The 13955-nt window shown below is 38.1% G+C and overlaps 1 protein-coding gene across 1 annotated transcript in view; it reads right to left on the minus strand.

Moving 5' to 3' along the window:
- RALYL (RALY RNA binding protein like) overlaps positions 1–13955 on the minus strand; it is a 358668-nt gene that overhangs the window by 287853 nt on the left and 56860 nt on the right. The window contains exon 2 of the mRNA XM_045007780.1: positions 10925–11203. Coding sequence (XP_044863715.1) covers positions 10925–11203 — 279 coding nt within the window. The remainder of the gene's footprint in view (positions 1–10924; positions 11204–13955) is intronic.

Raw genomic sequence — 13955 nt, forward strand, 5'->3', positions numbered from 1 at the left:
GTTAATGGGTTATCAAAATGCTGGAATACACAGCCCCACATTTTCAAAATAATGCATATGGTCCCTAACTGTGGTTCCAGTTAAAAATCAACAGGAGTCGCTCATCTAAAAATGCACAGAGTTCTTTAAAAATATCCCCCCCAAAGTTAGGCTTTTTAAAACAAGTACTCTGTTTTGATTACAAGAGTTTTAAACAATTTCTTCTGAGCAATTTTTCATATGTATATTTAGCCATACAGAGTATCCTCTTCCACTAGGATCTTCTTATCAGGTCTCATGATTTTGCATCACAATGTAACCCTCAGCATTACATGTTCCAGGCCTGACTTCATACACTCTCTCAATGCTAGCATTTAAGGTTGACTCCTCCCTATCTAGTCACTCACTCTGTCTCTCTGCTTGTGGCTTCTTCTCAGCCCTGACTCTTCATCTTTAGAGTTCCACAGAGTGAAATTTTCAGTCCCCTCCTCATTTAAACTTAGTTTATTACATAAAATATGATCTATCAAACAATACCTCATCATCACTTTTCCTCCTCTTTGTGTTTTACCCACACAAATGAATGGCTTTATCTCAGCTTGGTTCAGTTGAATGTTTCCCTTGTGCAAGAGGTGCATCTCTTAAAACAGTTGCTTCTCTACTTCTTTCCTCATCTGATACCCTCTCTTTGCCTCCAGTTGTGTGTGGGTTTGTTTTTTTTAAAAACACCTTTGGCATCATCTTCGGCCATGAATGTCTCTCCTCATTCTATACATACAAATCTGCTTATCAATATTTTCTGTACACATCATTGTGTTGATTCTACTTCTGATGAATACCTCATCCATCCCCCCTTGATTGGACTATAGTAGCTTCCTTTTATACAGGAAGCTACTATAGTCCCCAGATCTCCAGATTCTTGCCTGCTCAGAATGCTGATGCTCATCTTTTGATAACACAACAAATCATTCCCACCTTCAAAAAATACCATTCTAGCAACTCATTCACTTTAGGACCCATTTATAAATTGCCCTTAGGTTTAAAACCAGGGCCCTAGAATCTTTGCCCAGCCTCATTTTCATATTCAGGCACAGGCAAATAAATGCATGTACTCTAGGCATGGAATTATTTGATGTGCACTTCTTGTCACTTTATTTGTACATTTAGCTAGCGAGGTGTGTTATGTATCTATCTATGTGCCAACACAAACAGATGATTTCCATGTCCCCAGCAAGTATTTGAGTAAGTTGGGCATGTTCAGTTATTTGCTAATTAAAAGCTTTAAAAAGCCGCCCCATAATGGACTTTCACTTTAAGTGGGATCAGCATTTTTAATACTAAAGGAATTTTCAAACAATTTCTGAGATCTTTAATAGGATGTGAAAGGTTAATCCCATCCCATTACCTTGCATAGGTCTGGAATAGACCCTTTGATTATTGGCTTCATTTGTGGCTCTTTATCTCCAGTGCAATAAATTAGTTTCATGGGCTATTGGAACAGACTCCAGAAACTAGAAAGACAGAAAAATATAGCACAAAACTCCATAAATGCTTTGAAAAGTCTCTTTAAATATACGTCAGAAGTTCAACCTCCCGGTACCTTTTCTCATCAAACATAAGACCTGATTCTGCTCTCATACCTATTTTACATCAGTTTAATTCCATGGACATCAATGAATTGACTCCTGACTTAAACCAGTGTAAATGAGAGATGAATCAGGCCCACAGATTTTAAAACACCACATAAACTCCAAAAGAACCACATCATCCCTGATCCCTAAAAAGTGTGCAGGAGAGGGAAGGGGCTAAAGGCACAAAAAGCCCTCAACATTTGCACTCCTAAGACAATCACAGTCCTTGCTATATTCTTGCTAAATATGTTTCCAAGTCTCAACCTAATAAATTATTGTAGTCCATCACAATCTCAATGAGCTGTCTTTACTATGTTGATTTTATGGGCCAGATCTTCAACTGGTGTAAACTAATGTGTCCAAGTTATTCTTAAAGATTTTGCCAGGAAGGGGACTTCCATTACTGCTGAATCCATTCCAATCTCCCTATTTCCTATTAAAAGACAGGTTGAATTCCCAAAACAGAAGACCCATAACCATTGTTTTATGCAGAAAATACACCAAAATTGTACATTTTTCATTTCAGAGAAACTTTCACTTTCCATAAATATTTTTCCCCAAACCACATTGTAATCCCTTCAGCCAAGAGTTACTGTTCTTGGAATATAATGGGTCTGCTTCCTTCAGTCCAATTCCTCACTTGATAAGCTTTACGATCAGGAAAAGTAACATTCCATTTCATACAACTCGAGTGTGAAGAACATTTTTTTCTTCTATATTTTGAGTGCCAAAAGTGCTGCTCCTTGAAACACAGAACAGACCTCTTGACTGAAATTTAAGGCCAGACAACTGAGCCTTTAAAAAATATGAACAAATAAAATTGCCTCTCTCTATTGAATTCTAAGGCCTGGAAAGCGCCAGCATTACAGCCTCTGATGGCATTCTCCTCTCAACAAGTTCTGCCTGTCACCTCACACATATTCACCCCTGTTGATGGGAGAACTTTTGATGCTACAGCTGCCACCTGGAACAGTTTCCTGTGTCCCTCCACCTCATCAACTCTCCACCATTCACTTTTTCAAAATTTACATTACTTCCTCTTCAAAAAAGCCTTTCTACGAAAGAATGATGTGTCAGTTCATGGGGTGTCAGCTCACAACACTGACATCATACCCACTTCTTCCCTCAAATCCTGCCAACCAGAAAAAAAAGGGGGCAGGAAAATAAACCCTAAAATTAAGGTTCAATTTTTTTAAAAAATAGCACCCTACTCCAAACAGAATGTTGTCCTAAAAGAGGACAAAGTTCTAGAGACTCCATGAAGTCCACTAAGGACTTTGCTATTGATTTTACATGGAAGGCACTCAGCTACTATGGTGATGGCAGCCATATAAAACACACGAGTTTTAAAAACAAAGACAAACCAAGAACCATTTCTAGAAATATATTTTCATCCTTCCCTATACCTTTTAATTTCTCTTCTGCTCTGATGTTATTTAACTCTTTAAACTATTAAATAATTACAGTGTTTTTAGATGCAATTTGTATGAAATTTGCAGTTGTATTGGATACTCTCCCTTCAGTGGATAAAGGCCATCAAATAGAAAATCCACCTGGAGCTGGCTAGAAGGTAGTAAAGTAAATCCTGTTTATGTTTTTCTTTTTAAAAAGATCATGTGGTTTTCCAAATTTTTGTATTAGTATTTTGAGAGAGAGAGAGAGAATGTATACTGTATCAAATAAAGTTTCTGTAGGCCAGTTGCTAGGTAACTGCTAATACTAGCAACAACAAAAAATTGGGCTTGATTCAGGAAATTTTCAACAAAGTAGCTAGCCACACAATGAGTCAATATCCTTGACATCTCACAGTTCTCGTGGTTTATGTGGTTTATGCAGCAAGCTATCAATAATTCCCTTGGTTCAGGCCCTTAAGCATTGGTAGTTTTACTTAGCAGTTGAGCTCTGCTGATGCTGACCAGCAGCTTTAAAAAGCTGTTTGGCTGGGGAAAGTGGTTGATATTCAGCAATCTCTCCCTCCCCCCCTCCACACCCCCCCCCCAAATCGAGGCAGGAACCTGTGCTGGAATATGTGGAAATTAAAATGGTTTATTAATATGCCTCATTAAAATATATATTGAAATTCTAAAATGTTCCCAGATATTCATTAGACACAAGCAATCTCTAAGGTTTCACTGAGGCTGTCACTCTCCATAGTTTAGATTGATTTTATCATGGGTCAAAAAAAAAAAAGAAGAAGAAAAAAAAGGCTTCACTGACTTAAACTGAACCGAAATGTGAGAAAATATCTCCTAGTTAATGCCTTCCTCACAAATTACTGCCAGTGTTTATAACATGATCATACAGATTTCCTAATTTAGGGCCCAATCTTGTACACCTGCAAAACTATTATTGAATTAGATGGGTAAGAGTAGCAGAATCAGGACCACAGTAGGGTCATACACTGAATTTGATAGTGCACATGCAAACTGCTTCACTGACATGCTATCTGTTTCAGAACTGAGGCCAAAAGTAGGACATTAATTGACCAATAATTCACTTCTGGATTTCATTTCTGAATCTACCACTGAGCTAAATGCCTTTCTGATAAAAAAAAATAAAATAATAATAATAATAAAAGTGTTTTCCATTGCATTACTTACTTGTAAGTTTCTAAGGGCATGCAACCCATTTTGCATAAAGGAGAGTTAATGTCTCTGTTGCAGAAGTGGAGAAGTAACTTTTATAAACACTTGTGACATTACTAATGTTGTCTAGGACACACAGGCAGCAGTAGATAATTGATTCACTTGCTCTACGAGCATGGTTAAGCGTCTCTCACTTTTGTGAGGCATTAAAAAACACAAGATTCCAAAGATCTATTTTGAGCAGAGACACAAGAAGAGAATGGATAAACAGTTCTATTGTCACATCAATTCAATTTACAATAAAGGTGTATGTCAAAGGCTCTCTAAAGGTACTCTTTATTATCTGCTCGACTCTTTGGATGTTTTCTACAGCGTTGCCATGATTTAGAAAGCCCCTGAAGGGCTTCTGTACTTCTGAAGAGGGTGTGGAATAGAGTATGTTGTCCAAAATAATTATATGTAACCACCACCTTACCTGAGGCTATATGTCAGTCTGTGCTCATTAGGTACTCAGAAACTGCATCTAATTTGGACCTAAAGGCAGATGCACGTGAATAATACTTACAGAACCGAAGCCATAATGGAACTAATTTATTAGTTAAAGAGGAAATCAATCAAAGAAGCTGTAGCTCTTACTCTTAACAAATATAAGCTTTTCGTAACATACATCTTAGCAATTTTTTTGTTGTAGCATCCAGTAACGAATGTTCACAAAGACATTTGAAAAACATTATTTTAGTCATATATAAGCTTAGAAATTATTAGAAATTTATTGGGAAATGTTGGTAAACATTGATTTCACTGTACACACACAAACCAACAAAATATATATTTCTAGCAATAATGAAAATGTACAGATAGGCAAAGAAAGAAAAATGCTGCTTGTGAACTTAAGGAGTCCAAATGCAGTGATTTAGATTTTTGAATATGGCTTGTTTACAAATGGACTAGTGAATTAATAGTAAAAACAGGTGGGATTTGTTGACTGAAGGATATTTACTTTGTATATTTTGACGTGATGTTAAAAATGTGTGTTAACAGCTTGTTAAGCTTTTTGAGTCTCCACTTTGACTGTCATTACATAATTGTCTGGAACCCCCTCCCCCATTTTCTGCCACTATGAAAATTTAAATCAATAAAAAGCTTGAAGATTAATATAGATATTATCTGTCAAGACTACAAAATCTGAAATCTGCCAAGCCCAGTCATGTATGTAACATTTTTTCTCTCCATATCAATAAGGAGGTGTTCTCTGAGTCTGATCCTGTAAATCAGGAGTAACTACTGGCAGAGTTACATCAGTGTAGGAATAATGCGATGCAGTGAAAAATCAGACCTTATAATCCAAACCTCCTTCCACCACCCCCAAAATACACTATGATGTAGAAACTGCCATGATAACTCTACCTGCCTTAAAAATGAAATTTACCCTCCACACACCCCATTTAAGGCCTGATTTTGGGGCTGAAGTGGCCTTTACATGAGGTAGCAAGCTTTGCACTGGCCCTCTGCACTGGGATGAATTTACAGTTCTGTCACATGGCAAAAACAAACAAAAAAAAATAACAAATTTAATACTGTACTTGTAGTGTGGGTGATTCTGCCCTCCATTCAACTCAATGTAATTTTGACTATATGCGGTTTTCGCTTTATGTGCTAACCACGGAACGGAATCCCCGCATAAGATGAGACTCACCTGTATCACCAGTTAAAAGACAGAGGAACAGATTGCCTCTGCCCTTGCATGGGTGTGCAAGTGTCAGAGAAAGAAGTAAGGAAAGAATTGGAATCAGCACACAGCTGTGGCCCATATGACATCCTCAGGTAGGATTGGATGCAGCCCACATAACACATACGCGACCCATAATGGTAAATAGGTTGAGAACCACTGCTCTAGCACATGAGGAGAGCTCACATGTCAGGGCAGTGTGCTCCTCACTCTTGAGCCCACCAGCTCTGTGGGATGGCATGGAGGAGGGCCAACTCCTTCATGGAATCATAGAACTTAAGATCAAAAGGGACCATTATGATCATCTAGTCTGACCTCCCGCAAGATGCAGGCCACAAAAGCTGACCCACCCACTCCTGAAATAATTCTCTCCCTTGACTCAGCTGTTGAAGTCCCCGAATCCTGATTTAAAGACTTCAAGTAGCAGATAATCCTCCAGCAGGCGACCCCTGCCCCATGCCCACATTCCCTGTGGAGCAAATGGAGGAGTTCCTGTGCTATCCCATGTGCAATTTTTATCAGTGACCTGGAACAAATCATAAATTCATCATTGATGAAGTCTGCAGATGACACAAACATTGGGGCAGTGATAAAGAACGAAATGGACAGGTCACTGATTTAGAGTGATGTGGCTTGCTTGGTAAAATGGGTACAAGCAAACAATGTTTTAATTTGTGTTTTAATATGTCTAACTGTAAATGTATATAGCTAAAAAGAAAGCCATACTTGTAGAATGCGGGGCTTATCTGGGAAGCAGAGACTCTGAAAAAGATTTTGTGGTTATGGTGGATAATCAGCTGACCATGAGTTCCAAATATGATGCTGTGGTCAAAATTGCTACTGTGATCCTGGGATGCATAAATAGGAGACTCTTGAGTAGGAACAGAGAGGTTATTTTTGTATTTGGCACTGGTGTGACTACTGCTGGAATACTCTGATCAGTTCTGGTACCCACAATTCAAGAAGAATATTGATAAATTAGAGACGGTTCAGAAAAAAGCCACAAGAACGATTAGAAAACCTGCCTTATAGTAACAGACTCAAGGAGCTCAATCTTTTTAGCTTAACAAAAGAAGGCTACGGGGTGACTTGACTGCAGTCTATAAGGATCTACATGGGGAACAAATATTTAATAACAGGTCTTCAATCTAGCAGAGAAAGGTATAATATGATCCAGTGGCTAGAAATTGAAGCTACACAAATTCAGATTGGAAATAAGTTGTATCTTTTTTGACAGTGAGAGTAATTAACCATTGGAACAATTTACCAAGAGTTATGGCGGATTCTCCATCACTGGCAATTTTAAAATTGAGATTGGATGTTTTTCTATAAAATATGATCTAGGAATTATACTGGGGAACTTCTATGGCCTGTGTTATATAGGTAGCCAGACTAGATGGCCACAATGATCCCTTCTGGCCTTGGAATCTATAAATCAATTAATCCTTTTTCTTCCCATCTTATCCACCTTGGCTTTTGATAACATCTTCCTTTTTCTCCTGCCACCCTTCTGGATGCTTATATAGCATCTCTTTGAGTGTATCCTCCTCCTCTGAATTTGAATCCGATGCTTCTTCCTGTAAAGATTTCTGGGTAGTATGTGTTTCCTTCCACCCTTCTAGTAATTTCATTTAGACCACTATCTCTAATCTTGATTATTGTAACCCCCTCTTTGCCACCAATTTTGCTCCCTCCAGTCAATGAAAAATATTTTCCCCCCCCAAATTATCTTTCTCCCCATCAACCTCACCACATCACCCTCTCTTTGAATCCCTCCATTGATTCCACCTTCTCTATCATATCAAATTTAAGCTTCATGTGATGGCCTAGAAAATCCTACATATCTTTTCCCTACTCAACTTAGCCAAACTCATATCTTACATTCCCACCCTGTTCCTGTCCCCTCCACTACACCAATGATGTCAGCCTTGTTGCTCTGCTTATCAACTTGTCCCACAAACATTTCCACGCCATCTTGCATGTTGAAGAACTTGATTAAATGATTGGGTTTCCTGCTATTATAGGAAGCGGAGGCAATGGCTCAGAAGGTCCTTTCCACTCCTATAACCTATGGCACCTCCTATTCATGGAATGTCCTTCCTGACATGGTTCTCAAGGCTACTACTGCCTCCATATTCAAATGGCTCCAAGAGACCCACTTCTACTGACACATACAAGAAATTAACTGTCAAATTATGGTAGATTGTGATGATTGAAATTATCTACAATCTAAAAAACCCATTATGTTATTCATACATTTTATTATATAGAAGGAGTTTCACCAATTTATTTTTCCTACATCCCTTTCACCTGCCCTTTGTCCATCTTCCAGACTGTGCACTCTTTCAGGACAGGAAATTTACTTTCTCATGAGAGTGCCCGGCACATAAGGGACATTACCAGAAACAGACAAAAAACAGAAGCAGCAATGATGGCAGTGATATTGGACCACTGACTTAGGTACCATTTAAAAAAAAATCTCTGTGTATGGGTAGATAGGTAAGGAGCTGCATGCAGTGTACTTACTGCACAAATATTACAGATTCAAGATCCAGGTTCTAAAGCTGCCACCCCACTGTAGCCCAAAGAGGTTTTGTAGCTAAGCACCCATGGCAACAAACTTCTGCTCACTACAAGCCCATGGCTTTTTGTCATGCTTTATTTACATACAACCATCTGATTCTCTTTCTTCTCTGCTTTTCTCTCATCTTTTTCATATAAAATAAACAAAAAAGTCAAATTGGATTTTAGATCAGCTGTTTCCCCTACTTCTTTTGGAGACTACGTATATCAATCATACAGTATAAAGTTGCTGCAAACCAGTTGATCTATACAATAGCTGCACTAATCACATCATAAAAGGTCAGTTCTACAAATATTCAGCAAAGTAGCTGCCAAAGGCTTAAGAAATTTGTGATGAATTGCCAACTAACCATTCTCCAGAGTATTTTACAACTCCTTCAAGTTTATGTGTTGCAGCAGGCTATAGGTAATTTCTGCTGAATCAGGCCATTGGTGGTTTCATTTACTTGGTTGTTATTTAATTGTCACTCTTTTAAAGTAGTTTATAGCTTTTAAAATGTCTTTCAAGTGCTAAGAAAAATGTCTTATGTTTTGTGTCAACAGCTAAGAAGCACTGAGATTTCAAACCAAATTAGCAGGAATGCACAAAGGATATATGTAGACTACTAAAAGTAGGCAAAGTTAAGTGAAAGTTAGCCAGTAATCACTGTAGCTAGCCTTGACATTTTTCCTAGCCTAGATACACTCACTATGTATTCAGCAAAACAACTATGAAGTTCTAATTAAAGCTCTCCAGATCCAGCCAAATATCCTGTAATATTTTCCAGTTTTCCCAAACTTCTCACAAACTGCATGGCGGAGTGCTCCCAGTGATTTTTATTGAGAGGCATTTTGCCTAAAGCAGTTAACTTTGATGGATGGAGAACAGCTTCCATGAGAAATATCAAGACTCTATATAAGAATGTGTAAAAACACAAGCAAATAAAAATCCATTTCTGTTTAGATTCAGTTCAAAGGAGCCAAATTCTTTATTTTTTCCCCAGATAAGCAAATGCAGTACTGACTGATATTAAGTGGAACTGTGCACCTCTGAATGAGGGAACAACTTTAGCCTACATTTTCAATATAGCATCTCTCTAGACACGTGACTTGGCACCATTTAAACAATTAATGTAGTTAATCCTCTTGCTTCTGCTATCTAAGATCTGATACGCTACTGAAGTATGAACTTTAGAATCAATCTGATAAATGCAGTTTCTATGCATGTGCTAAGACTTAGTTGTGAAAGTCAAATATTAAAACCATTTGTTGATATTTAACAGCCCAAAATGTATCCTGTGTGGCTATTGCCAGCATAGAAGCAGCAAATATACACAGATGGCATGATTCTGGTCCTCGGGTTCAGTGCAGCATATTTCCAACCTGGTTCCTGGAAAAAAAGGAAGACCTTCCACAGATATAATGCACAGGTGGGGCTCATGGCAATTTCAAGAGGCATCGCCATGTGAAAAGTTGGGAGAGACAGCTGGGGAAAACCTGCTCTGTACAGCATGCTTCCCTAGGAAGTCTCAACTTCTTTCATGCAGCATTAAGTTCTGACCTGTGAAAGCTATTGTTTTGAGGCTTGGCTGCAGAAAAGGAGTTTTAATAATTGGAGGTATACCTATCTCCTAGAACTGGAAGGGACCTTGAAAGGTCAAGGAGTCCAGCCCCCTGCCTTCACTAGCAGGACCAAGTAGTGATTTTTGCCCCAGATCCCTAAGTGGCCCTCTCAAGGATTGAACTCACAACCTTGGGTTTAAGCAGGCCAATGCTCAAACCACTGAGCTATCCCCCCACCCTTGTCCAGCTGTCTGGTAGGTGAGAGTGAGCTGGAAATCATTTCAAAAGAACCTTATGGAGAAATTGGTTGTCCAGGCAGATATACTGGATCTGCTGGATTGGGGACAGGATATCCCACTGAACCACTTGTATATCTGGTTATTAGCTCACACGCTGTGTCCCCTACACACATATTGTTCTGCAAATTATAATACTGTATAACGTGTTATATTTATGAACTAGGGCCTGATCATACAAACACGTGTAATTTTGCTTGCATGCATAATCCTATTGACTTCAACAGGATGACTGTGTGTCAAGTTAAGCATGTGCATAACAGTTGGTAAGAATGGGGCCTTTTTCATTATTTACTTGTTAACTGAGATATAATGACTACAAATATTCAGAAAAAAAGTATTTAACCACACAGTACTTAATAGCATCCAACAGCCATCTTATTAAACCTAGCTGATATTTAAAAAACAGTTTCCCCAGTTCAGTTTCCTAGAGCTATGACAGAAACAAACAAAGAAACAAATAAAACACAACCAAAACCAGCATTCAGCACTGAAGATAGTTAATAAACAGGGGAAAGAGAAGAGAAATTAATACAACCAACCAATTTCTCCCATTAAAAATAGCCTATAAACACTTACCAAGTGGTTGTCCTGCAATGATCCTGGCATTCTCTCCTGCCACCGCAGCCCTCGCATGCCTCTCACTCATATACTGTACAAATGCATAGCCTTTGTGCACTGAGCAGCCAACTATTTTTCCGTACTTTGCAAAGATTGCCTCTATGTCACCTTTTTTGACAATGGCTGTGTTCAGATTGCCAATGAAGACTCTGGAGTTGATTGACTTGGGGTCATTCTTATTGGTAACATTGCTAGTCTGTGTTTTGCCGGTCATGGCTGGGTCACTTAGCTTTAACCCTTAAACAAAGAAGAGAAAGAAAACACAGTTACCACTGGCTTCAGCGAGTTTTTCAGTGATAACTCACTTAGGCTAAATCAAAATTCATCAGTGTTCTATTTTCTAAAAATGATTAGCAATAAAACTGGCACTGTGAGTTTTTAAATATTATCAAGAAGTCAATTTTAAATCTTTCATTTTTATGGATTTAAATATAACCATAAATCTGGTAATCTAATGCTCTAATGTTCATCAGTGGAGCTCTACTGTAATCACAAGTGGATTTGGGCTTTGAAATTCAGCACTGACTTGCTAAATACCTAGCTATCTAGAGCTGCAAAGAAAGAGAATGAACCATTATCTTGTCTTAATGAAATGAACATTGGAGGCTAGGTGGAGAACAAACTCTAACAATTAAAGACTTCCCTGCCTTTGTTTTGTAAGTGTCCGCCATTGACCATTAAATATCCCATTGAATACCATTGACCATAGTGAGGCGCACAGAGCAGGCTATGTGCAGTTCGTACAGTTTCTTACCATAATCGATATGTCTTATTAGAAATATAACAATTTTCTAATGCAGAGAAAGTACAAATGGCTAATTCACCTAGAATGACAAAGTATGAAAACAGACCATCTTTATGGAATAAAAACAGTGTATTTTTTTCTGAAGCGGCAATGAACTAAATTCAGCCTTGGTGTAATGTTACTGGAATCAGTAGAGTTACACTAGGAAATGATTTGGCTTCAGATTGTAGCTTTATGCCCTTATTTTTACAAATCACCTAGCTTGTTGGGGCAGCATCAATATATTGCATGCTTGGTCCCATCAAAACAGCAGCTGTGACTTCCTGTGCTCATGCAGCCCTATGCTTAAAAATAAGATCCACCTAACTTTGATAATATTTCATAACCAAGATGCTAATAAGTATGATATGCAAATCATACATGCCTGAAGCTTCCTTTCCTTGCATTTACACCTGCTATCACTTAAGTGGAGGTAGAATGAGTATTCCATATGGCTGCTGGAATTTCTCCAGCTATACTAAGCAATACAGGGTCAAAAGCATCCATATACATTAAACATCAATTTTAATAAATATGAGGTCATTCATATAGTAATTAAGTATATACCATCTCTTACAACTACTTTGTTATTACTCTGTTTTAATTTAGTCATATTTTAGTTCAGATCATATCACAATAGCAGCTCAAGCAAGGCATAATGTGAGAAGGTACTCCAGCTAAAAACTGCTTGCAGTTAAAGCACTGTTCGTTTCTCAAGATTAAAAGGAATACTGACCTCCATTCTGGTCTGGACTCCTAAATACTGACAGTAACTAGCACAAGTATAATTTTTTTAAATCAATAGCTACCATATATTAAGTTAGAGCTAGAAGAAAGGAAACCATTGTTATTGAACTCAGTACAATTCCTAGGGCACAAAAACATCCTCATAAAAAGAACCATTACCATGACTGGCACAATTTTTGGCACTCTTAGCAGGAACTGATTCAGTCCCATTCACCAGATGTTGTCTTAAAGATTCTAAGGCCAGAAGGGACCATTGGGATTATCTAGTCTGACATCTTGCATTACAAATGCCATAGAATTCCCCACCCCTCCCAAAAAAATCTCTAGAGCATATATTTTAGAAGAACATCCAATCTTGATTTTAAAATTGCCAATCATGGAGAATCCACCACAACCCTTGGTAAATTGTTCCAAAGGTTAATTACCTTCATGGTGTGATCATGGTTGAGGCACGCTACCAAGCTTGAGCTTTCAAAGCCAAGGAAAACAAAGTACTTGATTTATCAAAAGAACACATACAATACAGACAATCAGTCAGGCAACTTTCACCAGCAATAAACATACTTAATAATACAACATTCAAAGAATTTATAATTAGACAAAAGCCTATTATTTATTATAACCACATCAATTCCAAATGGATCCTTGCCTGAAGACACATAAACAGAACACACAATTTTCAGCCTACAAAAGACAATGAAGTAGCCTTAACCAAAGAAGCCTTCGCTTCATTGTATGGCAAGATTAGCATCAAAATAGCCACCCTTCCCTCCACACTGCAGCATCCAAACCCAGCAATTCAAGTTGGAGTGGTGGTGTGGAATGGTGGCTAGGTAGGATCAGCTAAGAGATCTGTGATAACCCCAGTAAGTTTGTAGTAACTAACTACAATGATTTTGGTAAAGCCACTTGGAGACAGTATGGCCCAGTGGATAGGGTAATGGCCTGCCTCCTCTCCTAACTTACTTACTGTATGAACTTGGATAGTCACTTCATCTCTCTGTGACTCAGGTTTCCCTTTCATACTTTGTCTGTTTAGACTATAAGCTTTTCAGAGCAGGGCCTGTTTCTCATTATGTTTATACAGCATCTAGCACAATGGTGTATGATCTGGGTTGAGGTCTCTGGGAACTTCCAGTATGTAAATACATAATAAACTGACAGTAAAAAGGATAAAAATTAAAAAGAAAACAGAAGTTATATTATGGCTATAGTCATTAAAAATATATTATGTTCTAGCTCCTCCCTGTTGTTTTGCCATTTGACATGGGAGTTTTGGAGCACTCATTTGTTATCGGAGAAAAAAAATCCATTTTCATTTTACACCCAGTTTTGCTCCGCAATAGTTTAAATGGAGTTTGAATAGGACATTGTATCTTTCTGTCCTGTAACCAGAATTTGCATTGCAAAGTACACGGTTTCGTGTCAAAAAGAAAAGTGTTTGTCTGGTGGGTTCTC

The sequence above is a fragment of the Mauremys mutica genome, chromosome 2 (genome assembly GCF_020497125.1).
Source record: "Mauremys mutica isolate MM-2020 ecotype Southern chromosome 2, ASM2049712v1, whole genome shotgun sequence".
NCBI lineage: Eukaryota > Metazoa > Chordata > Testudines > Geoemydidae > Mauremys > Mauremys mutica.